Below are 18076 nucleotides of genomic sequence, written 5' to 3'. Positions count from 1 at the left end.
TTTTGTAGTGGTGGGAGGATTTTTTTAAGGGGAAAAAAAAAAAAAAAGTCTAATCAGATGCATCTGTAAAGAGGAGGCTTATTGCAACTTCACCCCAAGCAAAATGGCTGGTATGTGACACTGCCTCCAGATTTCATGTGCTGTGGAGAAACTTTCAGTTCACCTGCATTTTCCCTTACACAGCAGAGGAGAATAGGTTCAAACTCTGCCTTCTAATCACGATTCTGGTTAGACATGAGAGCTACAATGCCTTTGCACTTCCTCTCAAATTGGTGCTCACTCCAGGCCCCTGCTAATGCTTTCAGTCTATTCTATATTATCACAGTTCACTAATCATTTTAAATAAAGTTGCAACTGCAGCGTTTATAGTCACACTATGATGTCCAATTTCACGGCTTTCATATTCACATCAACTTACTGCAACAATTAATTATAAGGCGAGAGAGGGGAAAATAGATATAATTCACATAAGCATTCCAGACTCAAGTTAATGTGTAGATTGGCTGATTCATCAACCAACTTTTAATTGCTGCTTTTATTCCTTAGCTCTTTAAGTGGCTGAAAAGCATGTCACTGGTTCATCAAAATCACAAGCACTGCTGAGGCATATCTGTTTCACATTACATAAAATGCACCAAATCACATTCAGTATTTCCTCAGGAATTTCCTCATAGCTGAAAAAACAATTTAAAATGAATATGTACAAAATAGAAAGAACAGTACCTTTTTAAATTAAAAAAAACCAAACCCTCAATCATTCGTTATTATTTTCCAAGGCAATATTCATTTTCACAGAAAATATAACTTGAAAGCAAACCAATGTAAATTTGCTGGAAGATAGATTTACAAAGATAAAGTCACTGCTTAGAGAGGAAAAGACCACGGGAAATGCGTGGGATGTTCTAGATATTTTTTGCAGAATTTCCTGTGAACAAAACAAATATTTAAAATAACCTCTAAGGAAAAATTCCAAGTCTCACAGAAACAGACCACAGTTCAAAGTTCTGTTTCAAGTGTGTATGTGTATAAAATCTCAGTTTGGGATATTCTGGGAGCAAAATATTTTTAAGAATAGTTAGTTACCATTCATTCTCTAGTGAATATTTTGCAATAGTGGTTCAGAGATAAAAAAATGACTGTAGGCTTTATTTTGTTGCTTTTTCAATGCTGTAGCAAAACAGAAACAAACCACATATGAATTCCAAAATTACGATAAAAACACATCATCTGAAATTCCAACTTTGATATATTTTCAGTGCAGAAACATCCTTAAACCTGAGTAGACCGCAGAGAAAACAGCAAGGACCTGTCACAGACAAGAGATTAGAGAGCTGAAACCTAAGTAGAAAAATAATTTGTCAATAATCCCAAATCAGAACAGGGGGTGGCAGCAGGATGAATCTTCAGTTTGACACCCTGATCTGTATCTTTATGTCTGACAGCTAACTTCGCTCCTGGAGTGATCCAGAGCATTATTCAAGCAGCCCCAGCATCCACAGCCTGTCACTCAGAGCATAGTTCCATGCGTCTGGCTCACCCATACTTAAAAATACAACATTTTTTTGTATTTAGGACTTTCACAGAGCCCATAGGTTCATTTTTCTTAATTAGTCTTTGAAGCAACCTTTAATTTCTCTACTTTCATACAAGCATTTGTCTATAGCAGTATTCCCTCAAAAAACCCAAGTATAAAAAGCCTCCATAAAAATTAATGGAAGAATGCACCTCTTGCTGCATATTCTGCAATCATAACAGAAAGTGTTGCCTGGAGGAGATGCTCTTTCTAGGGAAACCAAGACCAAGCACAATGAGGATTTCGAGGCTATGTAGTGCAACATAGCATAACTGTCCCTTGTGTAAGTGATAAAAAAAAAAAAAAAATGCTAACCTGAGATGTGTTAGTCACATCAGGGGATTCAACAGGTGTAATTTCCAGCCATTGGCATTTAATATATTTTAGTACAACACAATAAAGTTACAAAATGTATTGGTATCCAATATAGTCTTAACAATTGTCTTATTTGCAGAGTTAAAAAAATCAAGTATCCTAGAGTTAATTCTAAACTCCTGTTCCAAACAGATATCTGCATCATATTTGGATAAAACAGGGAGTCATACTGGAATAAGAAAACCAACATGTATCTGGGCACGCAAGTGTAATTTGAGGAATCTGGATTTAAGTTACTGCTCTTTCTCACAGATTTCAGCTGAATTCAATGATCGCTAACATGCTCTAATTAGCATTTTTCAGTGTGCACAAAAATACACAGGCCCATCTGAAGACAATCTACTTTAAAGCTAAACCTTAAAAACCCAACAAATATGGTAGCTTGATTTGTTGCACGAGTGGAGGAACTTAGATAAGCTTTTCATTAAAATTAGAATTTTTGATAAATCCAAGTTCTTCTTTGCACTCCAGAACAAAGATCCTCAAAGAGAAGTACTATTTTATGCATCATATGAAATAATTTGCAGCATCATTTTGTGCTACAGTATTCTGGAAATAGTAGATTTCTGATGCAAATTTACTCAGACACTAGCAGTTAAAAAATCACTCTCACTGCTTAGATTTTTCCTTTGAGGGAAACAATAGCAACTGTATTCAAAGCCTCTGATTGTGACAAAAATTATGCTAGGATTATCAGTTCATGAATTTAAGAAAATTTTCCCCCTTATCTAGACTGAAAAAAAAAAAAAAGAAGCTGCTGTCGCTTATACCTTGATCTTGAATTTCAGCAAACAATTTTACCATTAATTAAGAAAAAAAAAGTAATATTTGTTAAATCTCCATTGAATTTATGTGAATGAGGAAACACTTGCTTTGTTACATAATATCCATATGAAGATTTATGAAAGAGTTGCACTGTATAGAGTTTGAAAACTAAGCAGGAATAATCAAACTGAAACAGGAAGAAACTGCCATAGAAAAATCAAATGAAGAAGGGGGGGGGGAGAATTCCCAAACATTTTTGTAACCAAAACAAATGCCCCCCTAGTTCTCTCTGCTGCCATGTTCAGTTATCAAACCATATCACACTTATGAAGAAGCCCACGGAGATATACCTTGTTTCCCGTCACTGCTGCCTCCACACTGGTTGGTGAAAATGCACAGTTCTCCAGATGGAGCAGAGGAGCCATCACCACGTTGGCATCCGCTTCCTGTAGGTGACTGAGTATCTACCAGAGCAAAGCAATATAACACCCAGAAGAATATGAACCTGTTCATGGGCTATGTTACTATCCAAGCTTTCACTCGGAAAATAATTACTCAAACTGTCTAATATTGGTCATGAAGCGCCTTTGCAAAAGCTGTATTTACACACAACTCTCTGAAACATGTTTTTAGAACCCCACTTTCCGAATCTGCAGCTTAAGGGAAATATGGTTTCTGCAAAGCAGTGACTTTCAACCCGGTGTGTCTTTGGATAATATTTAACTGAATTATAACATTGTTTTATGACTTAAAAGTTTTGGTGCATGCTATGCAAGTCAACTGTATATCATTAACTTACTGATTGGATTTATTGCCCGATAGTTTGCAAATATGTTAGATAAGAAAACAGAGGAAAACAGGAAAACAGAGTAGAATTACTAAGCGACCAACATTCATAAAGATCTCTCTTTTCTCAGAGGGACTTGGCAAATGCTTACAAAACTTATGAAGAGTTTGTGCATCAAACGTAGAAAACAGCAGAGAAATTCAAAGTTGATTTTGCATCAAAAAGATTGTAAGTGACTGATCTAGGGAAAGAATTAGAATTTACAGAGCCTGTAGACATACAATGCCGATAGTTGAAAGGGATATCTTGTCCTGGTTTCAGCTGGGATAGAGTTAATTTTCTTTCTAGTAGCTGGTATAACATTATGTTTTGGGTTCAGTATGAGAAGAATGTTGATAACACACTGATGGTTTCAGCTGTTGCCAAGTAGTGTTTAGACTGAGTCAAGGATTTTTCAGCTTCTCATGCCCAGCCACCAAGAAGGCTGGAGGGGCACAAGAAGTTGGGAGGGGACACAGCCAGGGCAGCTGACCCAAACTGGCCAAAGGGGTATTCCATACCATGTGACATCATGCCCAGTATGTAAACTGGTAGGAGTGGGGGTGGGGGAGATTGCTGCTCAGGAACTAACTGGGCATCAGTCAGCAAGTGGTGAGCAATCACACTGTGCATCACTTGTTTTATATATTCCAATCCTTTTATTATTATTGTCATTTTATTATTATTATTATCATTATTAGTTTCTTCCTTTCTGTCCTATTATCCTTATCTCAACCCACGAGTTTTACCTTTTTCCCTCTGGTTCTCTCCCCCATCCCACTGAGGGCAGGGGGAGTGAGTGAGCGGCTGCGTGGTGCTTAGTTGCTGGCTGGTGTTAAACCATGACATATCTATTTATCATTTACTTGGGCTACAACTGTAGATAATGACTGAACTACTTTAGAGTACCTGGTTGTTAATGGAATCATATCTGCAAGTACAATTTGCATAAATGCATGAATGGACTGGCTATTAATGAATACTTTCCAAATTACTACATTATGGTATTTTCTGGAAAAAAATAATGTTGTGTGTGATACTACTAGTGTTCCCCAAGGTTGGGAAAAAATTAGAGATACCTAGGATCCCGTATCTGAATTCTTATGAACCGTGAACAATGTGATCATACAAACCAGCACAGTCAGAATTTGTTGAAATAATAATAATAATTTGCCACCCATTGCAGGAATCCATCATTAGGGGAAACTAGCACCAATACCAACCCCAAGTATATGACCCTGCCAACATATTCAGTCTTTGTCCAGGGTTATTTAGTTATAGATATAATCCCCACTCCACCCTCATAATTGGTGTAATGACTAGTTCTGAAATAGTGCATTTAGAAGAAAAAGCATATTGTCAGAGGTGACACAACAGTTCCCTATTAAGCTGCCAAGAAGAGTATTTGCATTGTGTAAATAGATGAAACAAAATGAAATGAAATGAAATGAGGATGTTCAAATTGAGGAGGGGAAGTGGGGAGAGATATCCAGCCAGTCCAAAAAGCCAACCTTGTGACAGAAGATTGAATCAACTTGTTCCGTTTAGTCTAGCAATGCAAAAAACCCAGGAAACTATATTAACGAAGTACCTTAAGCACTTTAGATGCCCCAAACCCAGGGGAAGGAGAAATAGCAAGAGAAGGAGAAGATGACTGCAAAAGTTAAAGGACAGTATTAGCCCAAGGCAAATGACTGTGAAAACTAGACAAAATTAGGCTGATAATCATGTAAGCCTGGCTCTCCTTTAATAGGAATAGCAGGATGTAAAAAAAAAATCCAACTACTTTCATGATAGAGTTGTATTACTTTACAAAAAGGATCATAAAATTGCCCAAGTGGCAGCTTGTAATAAGTAACTGATGCCAGCAGCTCTGGAGATTTCTTCACCTATAAATTCCCAAGACCAAATAACTGGAATGCACATACCACTGTGCATACCTCCAATTTGCCTATTAGCCCTGGTGAGCAGAATTAAGACAAGATATATCTCTGTAACTAAAGTATGCTGATTAGGAAGCAGAAGTGCTTATAGTATCTACAAAGAGAAACAGACAACCTATGTCTGGAGGCATATCAATCATTGCAGATCCGTATTTTCATAATGTAAGAAATCTCTTGTCAGGGTACAAAGACTACTACTCCAACATTGCCTGAAGGCTAGCAGTCCAAGGTCTGATGCAACTTCCTATTATCTCCAACACCAGAGGCAGACATATGTTTATTGTAACAAAGGTTTCAGTTCTGCCTAGAAAACACTTTCCAGCTCATTTGGTTCAACTCCACCCTTTTCATCACTATCCTTCTGCGGACATCATTTTATGCGTTTCATTTTAATGCTTTGTCCTCAGGACGTAAAGCTGATTGGAAAACATCCTGAAGAAAAGCAGAGTTACTAATAAATGAATTAAGAATTCATTAATATCTATATATCAGAGTTCATCAAGAATGTGTATCATTGAATTGCTTGCTTCCCTTCTGTAAGTACAGCTTAGATTAGAAGCTTATATTAAAAAAAACACAACAAACCAAACCTATTCCATATGTCCTATTACTACATTTGTAAAGGCTTAAATGTTTTATGCTATTCAGCAGCTTTATTTTCCAATCTATTTTCTCCAATGTACAATATTTCATCTTATTCCTTCTTTTCCCCTAGTATTTCAGTGAAGATCTAACAAAAAGCACAAAACCAAAGAAAAGGTGTCTTTTTTGCAAGTGTGTGGCTATGTACAAGGAGGGAGAGTTTCTTGACAAGTGCAGCAAGTCAGCCCTCTTCTCAACTAATAACAAAACCACCACAGTTTTTCACAGCTCTGAGAAACATATAAAAAGGGACAAAAAGATGACTCAGAAGAAAAAGACTTGCAGGGAAAGTCAAAAGGACAAACACTTCAACTACTGAACTGCAAGCACCCTGAAAGCAGAAAGAAGAATCAAGATCTAGAAAAAGGAGGAGGAGAGAGAGAATGAAGATGTATAAACCAGTAAAAATATGCAGGATGTCAGAAAAGCAGAAGAATGGTCAATAATCAAAGGGGTTTTTTGAAAGCAGTAGAGAAATTTTGCAGAGAAACTAAAGAGTAAAAGAACAAGCAGAGCCAGGCACTATATTTTTTCAAAGTTACTTTAGCAAACAAGCAGTTCTCAAAAAGGAAAAGAAAAAGTTAAAATAAAAACCTGCTTGAATTTACATCAAACCTGGATTTATCTGGTTTAGCCTAATTCATTTAATTTAAGCCAAGACAAAATACATTTGCTGTAAGTGAAAAAAAGATTGTCCTCTCAGCTTTTTCACTTAAGTAAATGTGTTGAAAAAGTTATAAAAATTTAATCTAGGATTTTTAAAAGATAGGTCTTATGAAAAAGTCCAAACAGGCTCTGAAGTAGAGCCAGAAAAGTTTTCAATTTTTAAGTCTATTTTTCATGTCAACAGAAAGTTATCTGCTTAAGCAGAAAATGGATTGCAGTTAGTAATTCTCCATTAAGTTTTTGTAGAGCCAGTTATTATCAATATGTGAAACAGAGGAAAGAGCTCAGAAAATGGGACATTAGTTTCACCACCTGAAAACAGTGTTCAAATTTTGCTATCACTACCAACTTTCTTTCAGGGAAGTCTTACAGAATAGAAAACATAGTCACATCTTCAGAGAAATCAAAGTTTCATTAAATTTAATATAACCTTGTAATGGAAAGATTATAGCATTTTTATATGTGACCAGAGTAGGGAGCATTACAACACCAGCGTATATACTTTTAACATATATCTCATTTTCTCTTAATGTACAGTTTTAGTAAACATCATTAATTTTAATACAAACAATCCTCCAAATTTCTTTATGCAAGAACAATTTTATCCAATCATTAAGAAAACCACCAAAAATTTATTTTTTAAATAATTCACAACTATTCAGCCAAGACTTTGTTTGGAGAGCCCACTCCCCAAAATACACTATCATATGATGTCATATGATCACTCTAGTTTTTAATTGTCAAATTGGAACTGAATGACAACTGCAAAGTAGAAGAAAGTCAAGCAATTACAGTAACCCAAAGTGATCAGTTTTTAACAAGAATTGACAGAATTCTTTGCTTTGATGTGAAAGGCAATAATTGCATACCATCTGTTTCCAGGTAAGTGGCACTAATTCAATAGTTAACTTGAAAGAGGACTAAGATGTATTAATACATTTGATTAAAAAGGATTCTGGGTAAGTGTTCTTACCACCTGTTTCCATTTGCTAAAAGAAATTAGTAAAATCAATTGACAGGTTAAAACCAAACTTAATATATTGATCAGTATACAGCATGAATTAAGTTACAACTAGTGAAGGAAAAAGACCATAATACTAATGCAAGGTGTGATGAACTAGATAGAATCAGGTCAATCAAAGTCCTAGGTCATTACAGATTGAAAAAAGGTAACACTTCAGGAAAATTTTTGGTATCATAATTTCTATCTTTGTAATGACAGACCATATCACATTCCAGAAGAGATGACAGGTGCTGATAGACAGGAAAGTAAAGAAAATAATCAATGGGAGACACAAAAAGACTAATCTGATTCCTATGTGTACCATGTGCTAAAATTTGTCTTGGCACCTAGAGTTTGGAGGAAAAAATATTTCAATTCTGAACTGTCAAGAGCTCAGTAGAACTGCCCTTCTCTCTCTCAACCCCAATGTAAGAGAGGAAAAAAAAAGTTACCAAAAGTATTTCTAATCCATAAAGCTATATCCTATTAGGACACAAAACTATAAATTGGCATAAAATAAACCTGATCATCAGCCAAAAACATTTCTACCTCCTACCTACTATCTGCTTCTTCAGAGAAATTGGAGCAAGAGCAGAATAATTATTTTCTCGGCATTTGCTTTCCAGTCCAAAAACTTCCAGTAGATTTCAGCACATACTGCTCCCACGCAGTATTCTCCAAGCCAGTAGGAAAGCCCTTCTTCCATCACATCATTCTACCAAGCATTTTGACTCTTTTCTCTGCTATAAGCAGAGCCGTCTAAGCCTTCTTCATCTGTAACTAATTTATCAAGTAGCACTGTCTCACAATAGCAGCCCCATGGGGCTGAGGACCTGATGTGCTATGTAACATGAACCATTAAATCACATGACTAAATGCATTTTACAAAGCGTTTAACTCAAATGAGCTCCAGTCTGATCCCATGGACCAAACACCCATCAGTGGCCAAGGCATATTAGGTGTGCTCCTGGAGCTCCTCCTCTGCTCTAGTCTCATGCAAAGGTGTCCATTTCACACTCTCCATGGCTGCTCTGCTTTACGTTACACAGTGTGCAGAATAGTTGGGACATTTCTTTCAATAATGCACCCCTCATTGGAACGAAAATGCTAACATGCTAAGCATGCTTAATGGCTCTCAGAACAAGAGCAGGCCTTCCCCACACCCCCAAGAAATACAAATAGATCTAGCTTTATTCCAAAGTTTAGAGAGAAAATACATTATTAAAATTAAACTGAACCAAATTAAACAGTTTTGCTACCCATCTCAACTGTATACATTGGAGGATTCCTCTATCCTAACCTTGGTTGCTAGAAACTGAGCCAACAACCAAAGGCTTTGCAGGTAGCAGAGGCAGACAAACACCTTCCCAGGGCAAATCACCCAAAGATGTCTATCTCTGAGTGAAGCAACTCCTTTAGAGGTGCCTGATGTTTTCTGTCAACAATAAAACAAGCTTAGTATTTGGTATCACTTCTAGGTATGCAAGTGAGGGCAAACAAATCCTTCCCATTGTCTGTCTGCCCGTTACTGTCTGTTAACACATAACATTAGTTAGAAAAAACAGCAAGGTCAGGGAGAAATCTGGAAGAAAGCAATGTCCCTGAGCTTATCTCCCATAACTGGAGCAGAATCAGCACAGCCCAGAGTTGTGACTGTAGCAATATTCATCTTTAGCCCTGAAACGTGTCCATGTGCCCAAGAGCTGGAAATTAGGCTGTTAAGACCTAGAGGGAGCCTCAACAGAGCATATAGCTTAGTAACCGGATTAAAAATGTGTAAAATAAATATGTCCACCAGGTTTTCCCATATTATTGATTTTGGCTTTAAGACATCTCTGGCATGACACTGCTCCTGAGGGTTTCTCAGCAGTCATGATTGCTCCACACATTTCTAGAAGTTATCCCCCCAAAAAGATACAGGAAGTACATTATTACAAATCTTTCTTGATCAAAATTCCCATTTATCTCAATTTCCTCATCTGTAAACAGATAAGTGGTCTGAAAATTTCTGAATTGCTCTGATGCCTCCTGATAAATAAGACTAAATAGAAACTAATAGTCCCAAGTAACTTTTCTCTACCAAAGTCAACCTTCAGCATAAGGAGAATATCTTGATATCCAAAGAAATATTACACTAAAAATGAGAAGGATACTTTCCAGCTCTGATTTTCAGAAATATTAAATGAAAAGGTGACATTGTCAACAGAGAATAGCTCTTTCAAAACATACTTTCAGTGTAATTAGTACAAAGTTGAACTTTATGCAATAAAGGCAATGCATAGTTTGGGAAGAGTCCTAGGAATTAAAGCACTTGGGAGATTAATGATAGAAGCTTAACACTTACACAATGAAATTGTGTAAAATTCAGAGTGTGTGTGCTTTATTTGGAAAAAATTTAATTAAAATAAACCACAGGGTCACTGTGTGCTGTCTCAATAAGGCAGCTTTATCCTAAATCTAAAATGCTTAGTTATGCTTCTTAAATTAACCCAGACAACACTAGAAGTTGTATTTAGAGCAACCACTTTTCAATTGGAGCTATGTAATACTTAAAGCAATTTCACACTTTAAGGAACTGTAGGAAATAATATGTCACTGTTATTAGGTTTTTGATTATTTTATATTCTACCACCACAACAAAAAAACCCATATTTAAAAAAAAAAATTGTTTGGATCCAGTGATTCATTTAATCCTAAAAACTAAGCTAAATGAAGACAAATCTCAGTCTAGATGCATCAGTGAATTATTGTGAAATGTAAGACATTCTCATAGATCATCAGAAGGTTAGAACCACTAAGGAAGGTTCTAACTTCTTGTTAATGTTGCTTTGTACTTTGAGTGACTGCTTACACTGAAAGATCATCAATGGGATAAGCAAAGAAATGAAAAAAGAAAAATGAACAAACAAAAAATCCCTCCTATGCTCTTCCTAAGTGGGTTGCCACTAAAACACAGTAATTTTTCCACTACTGTAAAAACTTTCAGAGCAGCAGCTATAGGTATAGCTCAGATGGACCTTGAAACTGCTCCAAATGATATTTCTAGAGCTACCCCAGATAGGAAATGAATCAGAAACACCCACATGCCACTATTCCCATCTCCCAATCACAGAAAGCACCCCCAGAGCTCCTGACTACTTCTAGAAAATGCTGTGGAGTTGACAGGCTGGCCAAGCCCCAAACAGCTAAAGGAAACACATTATTCTCCCAAATCACAGGAAAAAGAACTAAATCCCATTCACAGCCTAAAACTCCCAAATACCTTAGTGTAACATGCAGCCTCCAGATCTTCCTGATTTCCTACCCTTCCTCTACAGTACTTACCCAGCCTGCTGTTTCTCCCCAGGTGATTCATCAGGTAGTGATGCACTACACCTGCATTAAAGCAAACAGAAGCTGTGGTGGGTTGACCCTGGCTGGACGCCAGGTGCCCACTAAAGCTGTTCTATCATTCCCCCCCTCCTCAGCTGGACAGGGGAGAGAAAATATAACAAAGGGTTTGTGGGTCGAGATAAGGACAGGAGAGATCACTCACCAATTACTGTCATGGGCAAAACAGACTCAGTCTGGGGAAAATTAACTCAATTTATTGCAAATCAACCAGAGTAGGGTAATAAGAAATAAAACCAAATCTCAGAACACCTTCCCTCCACCCCTCCCTTCTTCCCAGGCACAGCTTCACTCCTGGATTCTCTACCAAGCCCCCCCAGCAGCACAGGGGGACAGGGAATGGGGTTTACGGTCAGTTCATCACACATTATTTCTGCCGCTTCATCCTCCTCAGGGGCAGGACTCATCACACTCTTCCCCTGCTCCAGCGTGGGGTCCCTCCCATGGGAGACAGTCCTCCATGAACTTCTCCAACGTGGGTCCTTCCCACAGGCTGCAGTTCTTCATGAACTGCTTCAGCATGGGTCCCTTCCATGGCGTGCAGTCCTTCAAGAGCACACTGCTCCAGCGTGGATCCCCCATGGGGTCACAAGTCCTGCCAGAAAACCTGCTCCAGTGTGGGCTCCTCTCTCCACAGATCCGCAGGTCCTGCCAGGAGTCTGCTCCAGCTCAGGCTTCCCACAGGGTCACAGCCTCCTTTGGGCATCCACCTGCTCCAGTGTGGGGTCCTCCATGGGCTGCAGGTGGATATCTGCTCCACCATGGACCTCCCTGGGCTGCAGGGGGATATCTGCTCCACCGTGGACCTCCCTGGGCTGCAGGGGGACAACCTGCTTCACCATGGTCTTCCCCACGGGCTGCAGGGGAATCTCTGCTCTGGTGCCTGGAGCATCTCCTCCCCCTCCTTCTTCACTGACCTTGGTGTCTGCAGGGTTGTTTCTCTTACATATTCTCACTCTCTCTCCAGCTGCTGTTTCTGTCTGTCCCACAACTTTTTTCCTTAAAAATGTCATCACAGAGGCATTACCACTATCGCTGATCGGCTCAGCCTTGGCTGGCGGCAGGTCTGTCTTCAGCCAGCTGGTATTGGCTCCGTTGGGCACAGGGGAAGCTTCCAGCAGCTTCCTACAGAAGCCACCCCTGTAACCCCCCCACTACCAAAACCTTGCCACACAAAGCCAATACAGCTGCTCTCTTAGAAAAAACATCACAGGTTTATCTACAAGCTGCCTAGAAAATGGATAGATTTTCTTTTCTTGCAAAAGCTTGAAATCTCAGAGTACTCATGCCATAGAAACTGCCATGGCAAGGTTCTACCACCATGGGGATGGTCCTCCTGCAGCAAGCAAAACTAATTCCAGAGTTGCTTTGAATACAGTTGCTGTGTATCAAAAACTGACATAAAAAGAAAAGTTTTCTTATCTCATCCACTCCTCTGTGAGATGCACCACACATTGTCAGACTGCAGCTGGCAAAGGCGTGATTGAGGTTTTACATCACCCAATGTTTGTTTCCAAAGTTTAGCATGGTTGTTGTTTTTCACAGTTATGTATTGCCTACCATCAGCAGCAACAGTTTTCAGTCCTTATCAGACTTATTAGATGTTTCTGTTGAATTACAAAGTTTAAAATTAGTGTAATGGTTATATATAATGACAGGTTATTTCAAGCATGGCAACAAACTTTTACTGCTTTTCCTTACTGATTTAAAATTCTAGACAGCTGCTATGAATTAGGTATTTACCACAACAAAAAGACAACTCACCTGAGTGAACAAATTGCTACATGTATTTTTTTTCAGCTATATAAGCAGCAGCTCCATTAAACAACTCTAATGAAGATTTTAGCTGAATGGTATCAAAACATTCAGGAAAAGTTTGAGTCTTGAGAGGTTCTAAGTTAGGCCAAAAATTTCCCCAAACTGATAAATGTTTAGGAGTCCACCACACTAAGTGGCAGAATTGTTCCACCACTGCAGTGGTTGTATTTCAGTATCAAATAACTTAAATCTGAAATATATGAAACTATTACACTCAGAATCTTGCAAGAGTAATAAGGAATCACACAAATATGGAGCTAGGAATTTTAAACAGTTCAATTTCTGTTTTAATAGTCCAAATTTTATAAGAAAATCCTCATTAATCCAGTTGATGTACATGACCTTCCAAGGATCTAACCCTTTTCTTCCTGTCATGTTCATCTCTACAATGGTCCTCTGGGTCCTAACATCAGCAGTTTCAATCTCCCTCAAGAAGAACGGGGGAGTACTGAGACAAGTCATGAGCAACCTGAAGTCTTCACCAGGATGCCAATTATGCCCTTTTAGGGTCATAATTCAGTCTTCACCTTTGGTATATTTGGGCCTACGTTAGCATGTTTTCTTGCAAGAGATTTCTTCCTTCTCCCTGATTCCCGGGTGAAGTTTGAAAGTCACCCAATGCCTCCCTCATCCTCAGCTGGAATAAAGGGCTATCATTTGTTCAGGGACTACATACATTTCTCAGACCTTTGCTGTAGATAGTTATCAGAGAGTTTATGTTGAAATGGGCTAGGCTACAGTGAATTAGCCACTAGAAAATTGTTAAAACAAGCTCAAATAGGACAAGACAAGCCCTGATGAGTCCTGAGGCCCTGCACTGTCAAACTGACATGAAGGCTATGGCCTGTGACTAGTAATAGGAAATATCTTATATACTGGGCTATACAAAAGGGTGAAAAATAATACAGTATTTTGACATTTTTATGTAGCAGGGAACCATCTGGAGACGTGAGCCGAGTAACAACCGGACACCGATACGGTTAAAGTTGTTCTCCCCTTTATTGCCCAAATAGCGTGCTTATATACCTTGTCAAGCTAAACATCAGCTGTCCACGCGCCAAAAGCTAAAATATAATTGGTTATACTGTCTCTGTCCACGCGCATAAACATAGGACACAATTGGTTATACTAACTCTGTACACACGCATAAACATAGGACACAATTGGTTATACTAACTAAAACATGCGAAACTTGTCTTAGCCTAATTGGTCAAGATAAACTGCCGAATTGAGGTTCTTCGTGCCAAGTTCCCTTTATCTTGGAATGTGCACCTGTGTTGTTCTAATTGGCATCTTTCTTTTTTTGACTTCTTGTTTATTCTGTTCAAGGCCTTCTAAAGGCGTCTGGAATGCTTTTGCGACTGTTAGCTAAATATGCGTCCACAACAATTCCCCCTTTTTTGTTTTTCATCAATTGTCTCCATCAATAAGTTCTTAAACTTTGTTGATGCCAGTGGAACCCCCTATTAAACCTGTGAAAAAGGGATTGCTTGGTGCTGCTGTACGGAGGCATAAGCAATCTTGTCCAGTCACGTCAGCCAGGGTCACCCAGAAGTTTTCTTTGGCTTGCGGCAGTATCCGTGACTACATCCATCTGAGGACTGTGAGGAAGATGGACCATCCGTACATTCTTGTGCCGTCTTGCGCCGCAAACTCAGCCCAGCAATCTGTAGGTGCCAGCTTTATGTGGGCGTCCCCACATAGGCAACGATGGTCTTGCCATACACCAGCCCGATGCTCTTCGGAAAATCCCGGTATTTATACATTTGCAGAGGAACGGATTTCAGCACACGTGGCCAGCGGGTGCCAAAATCTGCCTCGGTTACAACATGGGGAGCCTATGACGCATGCGCTTGCTGGCCAGGCGCACTGCACGAGTAATAGCCACCCTGTCTATTGGTTCATGGGCTTTGTGATGCTGTTGCAATGCACAAAGAATCTTGACCTGTCATGTTGATCAAGGTAACCTACAAGATCTATGAACACAATTAATTAAACACAGTAAAAGCAACATTATACCTAATAAAATATACAAGAATAAAAGAAACCCCGATTTTTAACAACGATACAAACCAACTCCTAAGTCCCCATCCCGCAGCTAAATGCTCTAAGCCGAAACGACAGCTTTCTTAATTGCGTTAAAGCTCTTGCAGCTCCTTCTTGCCTCTGCAGTTCTGTTATCTTGTTTATGAATTGCTCCACTGTCCAAGTTCCTCATGTCCGTTGTTTTTCTGGTGGTTCAAAGTCCTTTCACACTGCAGCTGTCACGTACTCTGGCCCACTCATGCTGACTGCGGCCTACTTATGCTAACTCTAAATAATCAGGCTCAAAGAAATGTCCCCCATTTTCCATGAAATCTCCCACAATTCCCCCTTTTTGTTTTTGGACAAGCCAGGCCTGATTTACTCTTTTCTAAAGCCCTTTTTATGCATGACACACATATACATGCTGCTAAAACAAATATCAATCCATAAATAATCAAACGAACTCCTTCCTTAAATAAGTTTCCCAGCCATCCACCAAGGCCCAAGCTGGCTAGCCACTCGTCAAATGGAGATGTTGACACTGTAATATGAGACATGTGTTGTTTCATCAGCGACAGTGCCTTGTGAATGGATTCAGAATGATCAGTCAAGTTCATACAACACATTCCTTCAAAATCTTCACAGCCATGTCCTTGGGCTAATAACAAAAAATCAATGGCAGCTCTATTTTGTAAAACAGCATGGCGCAAGCTACTCTGATCAGCTAATAATTGCGTGATTACATCAGCAGTTGTGTTAAACTGCTTTTGCGTCCAACAAGCAAGCTTATTTAAATTGTTCAAAGCGTTCCCTGCTGCACCACCCGAGAGGAGGAGAGACAACGCTACCCTTGCAGGTGTTCCCAAAAGTTCCACCTTATCATTGCACTCGGGAGTCAACCGCATCATTGCTCGCTTGCTCCGAGGGTGGTTTCTTGTAAGGTTCCTCCAAGTCCTAATGGAAGGTGCAAATAAGGTGAGCTTACCTAAATAGCACAGTCCTCCTATTGCATTTTTGGCAGGCCTTGCCAAGCTCGGTCGCCACAAATTAAAAACACTCCAGGGGGTAAGGCTTTAGCAGTATTGTTTACCCATATAGATTGCTTACTGCCTCTTGTTTCTGCTCCTAAGGCGCCAAGGCCTTGTTTTTGACTTTCGGTGCGGCTGGTACCACAAAAATCTCCTGCATTCATATAGCCATATATCGTAGAGCGTCTTGTTACATTGGTCCACTGAGACCAACTCTGAGATTTATACATGTTTGTGCCAGCAAATAATGAACCGCCAAATACAAAACAAGTTTGCGTTACATTTTTGGTAGAGTTGTCAATGGGCATTGATCCCAGCAGATCTAGCTCTTGCGGGTCCCAGGGCAACGAGACGTTTGCCATATTAATTAATTGCGCAGCACACTGTGCAACTGACTTACTTTTGCTACAGTTTCCAGTGCTATGACTCTTAAAATCCTCTGCATTAAATTGGGGTATTCCAATTAAACAAGTGCGAAATGGATCTGCAGCTGATGCCATTGCCAAACAAAAAGAGTTCTGTCCCGTCTCATTTGCCCATGTGACCCACATGTTTACTTGAGGGTTAATGCCATGTATGGCTATGACGCTTATCACCCACTGTAGGAACAGACTTGTTATACACAAATGGTACCCTTTTGGGCTCAAACAATTGCCAATCTTTTGATTAGTGCTCATCTTAACATTACAAGGTATCTTACACACTGTCTAAAAAGGCCAGCAGGGCCCCTAATTTGCTGAAGCGCACGTCTTCTTCGTTCTTGTCAGCTTCTCTCGGTTGTCGTGCAGCTCGGGTAAATCGCGCTGGTACCCACAATGGTCCTTCACCTGTGGAGACACACATATACCCGCACCCATTAAAAAGTACAGGAGCTGGTCCTTCCCACAGTCCTGTTTTCGGATTTCTGTATAAAACATGAAACCCTGGTAATGCCTGTGGCCTTCCTGCTTTAACTGTTGTATGATGTATGACCACAGGCGGCTCCTCCTTGCCCTCCGTTAAGCACAGATAATTCAAAGTAAAAAGAGCCTTGTGTAGTCGCTGTACAGGGTCTAATTCCTCTGTAGCCTTTTGCTTGGCAAGATAGTCCCTTAGTACTCTGTGTGTTCTTTCAATAATAGCTTGACCAGTTGGAGAATGCGGGAGTCCAGTGCTGTGCTTTACCCCCCAAGTAGCCAAAAATCGAGAAACGCTCTGACTTGTGTAAGCTGGGCCATTGTCTGTCTCAATATGTTCTGGGACCCCCATAACAGCAAAACAAGCTGTGAGATGCTTCTTTACATGAAAAGCTCGCTCTCCAGGTAAAGCAGTGGCCCAAATGAATTTTGAAAATGTATCAACTGTAACATGCACATATTTCAGACGCCCAAATTCTGTTACATGGGTAACGTCCATCTGCCACAGTTCAAGGGCTCGCATGCCTTTTGGATTGACTCCCAAACCAAGGCCTGGGCCATGATGGCTGCACCGGGGGCATGCTCGAACAATTCCTTGGGCCTCCACATGTGTAAGTCTAAATTGTTTTCGCAACGCACGGGCATTCTGATGAAAGTTTGCGTGACTATTCCGTGCCTGTTCAAACTGATTCAAGGGAGGCATGTGTGTGATCCAACTGACTGCAGCATCTGCTCTGGCGTTTCCTTCCCCTAGGCCAACGTCCCACATATGGCTTCTAATGTGGATGACACAATACTGATGTTGCCTTGTGTTAATGGCGCGCAGTAATTCTTGAAACAGACTTCCTAGCCGAGGGTTGGCAGTACGCTTCAGTAGGGCGTCCTCTATGCAGCGCACTACTCCGACGACATACAACGAATCAGACACCACATTCAAAGGTTCATCAGTCCATTTCAAGAAGGTCCAACAGACCGCCTTGAGCTCTAAGGTCTGCAGGCTGTCTTGCCCGTCTCCTTGCAGCACGTGCGTCTGCCATTTTCCATCCTCCTGCCACACACAAGCTGCTTTCCGTGATTTTTTCTCTGCATCTGTAAAGACTATCCTTCCGTCTACTGGTGTTAGTGA

The 18076-nt window shown here is 39.9% G+C and overlaps 1 protein-coding gene across 1 annotated transcript in view; it reads right to left on the bottom strand.

Moving 5' to 3' along the window:
* MALRD1 (MAM and LDL receptor class A domain containing 1) overlaps positions 1-3226 on the bottom strand; it is a 296040-nt gene extending 292814 nt beyond the window's left edge. Inside the window, exon 1 of the mRNA XM_052803955.1 lies at positions 3064-3226. Coding sequence (XP_052659915.1) covers positions 3064-3226 — 163 coding nt within the window. The remainder of the gene's footprint in view (positions 1-3063) is intronic.
* Between the last annotated feature and the right edge of the window lie 14850 nt (positions 3227-18076).

This window comes from Harpia harpyja, chromosome 1 (assembly GCF_026419915.1).
Source record: "Harpia harpyja isolate bHarHar1 chromosome 1, bHarHar1 primary haplotype, whole genome shotgun sequence".
Taxonomy (NCBI): Eukaryota; Metazoa; Chordata; class Aves; order Accipitriformes; family Accipitridae; genus Harpia; species Harpia harpyja.
Note: the sequence above shows the minus strand (reverse complement) of the source record. Positions and strands in the feature narration are given on the sequence as shown.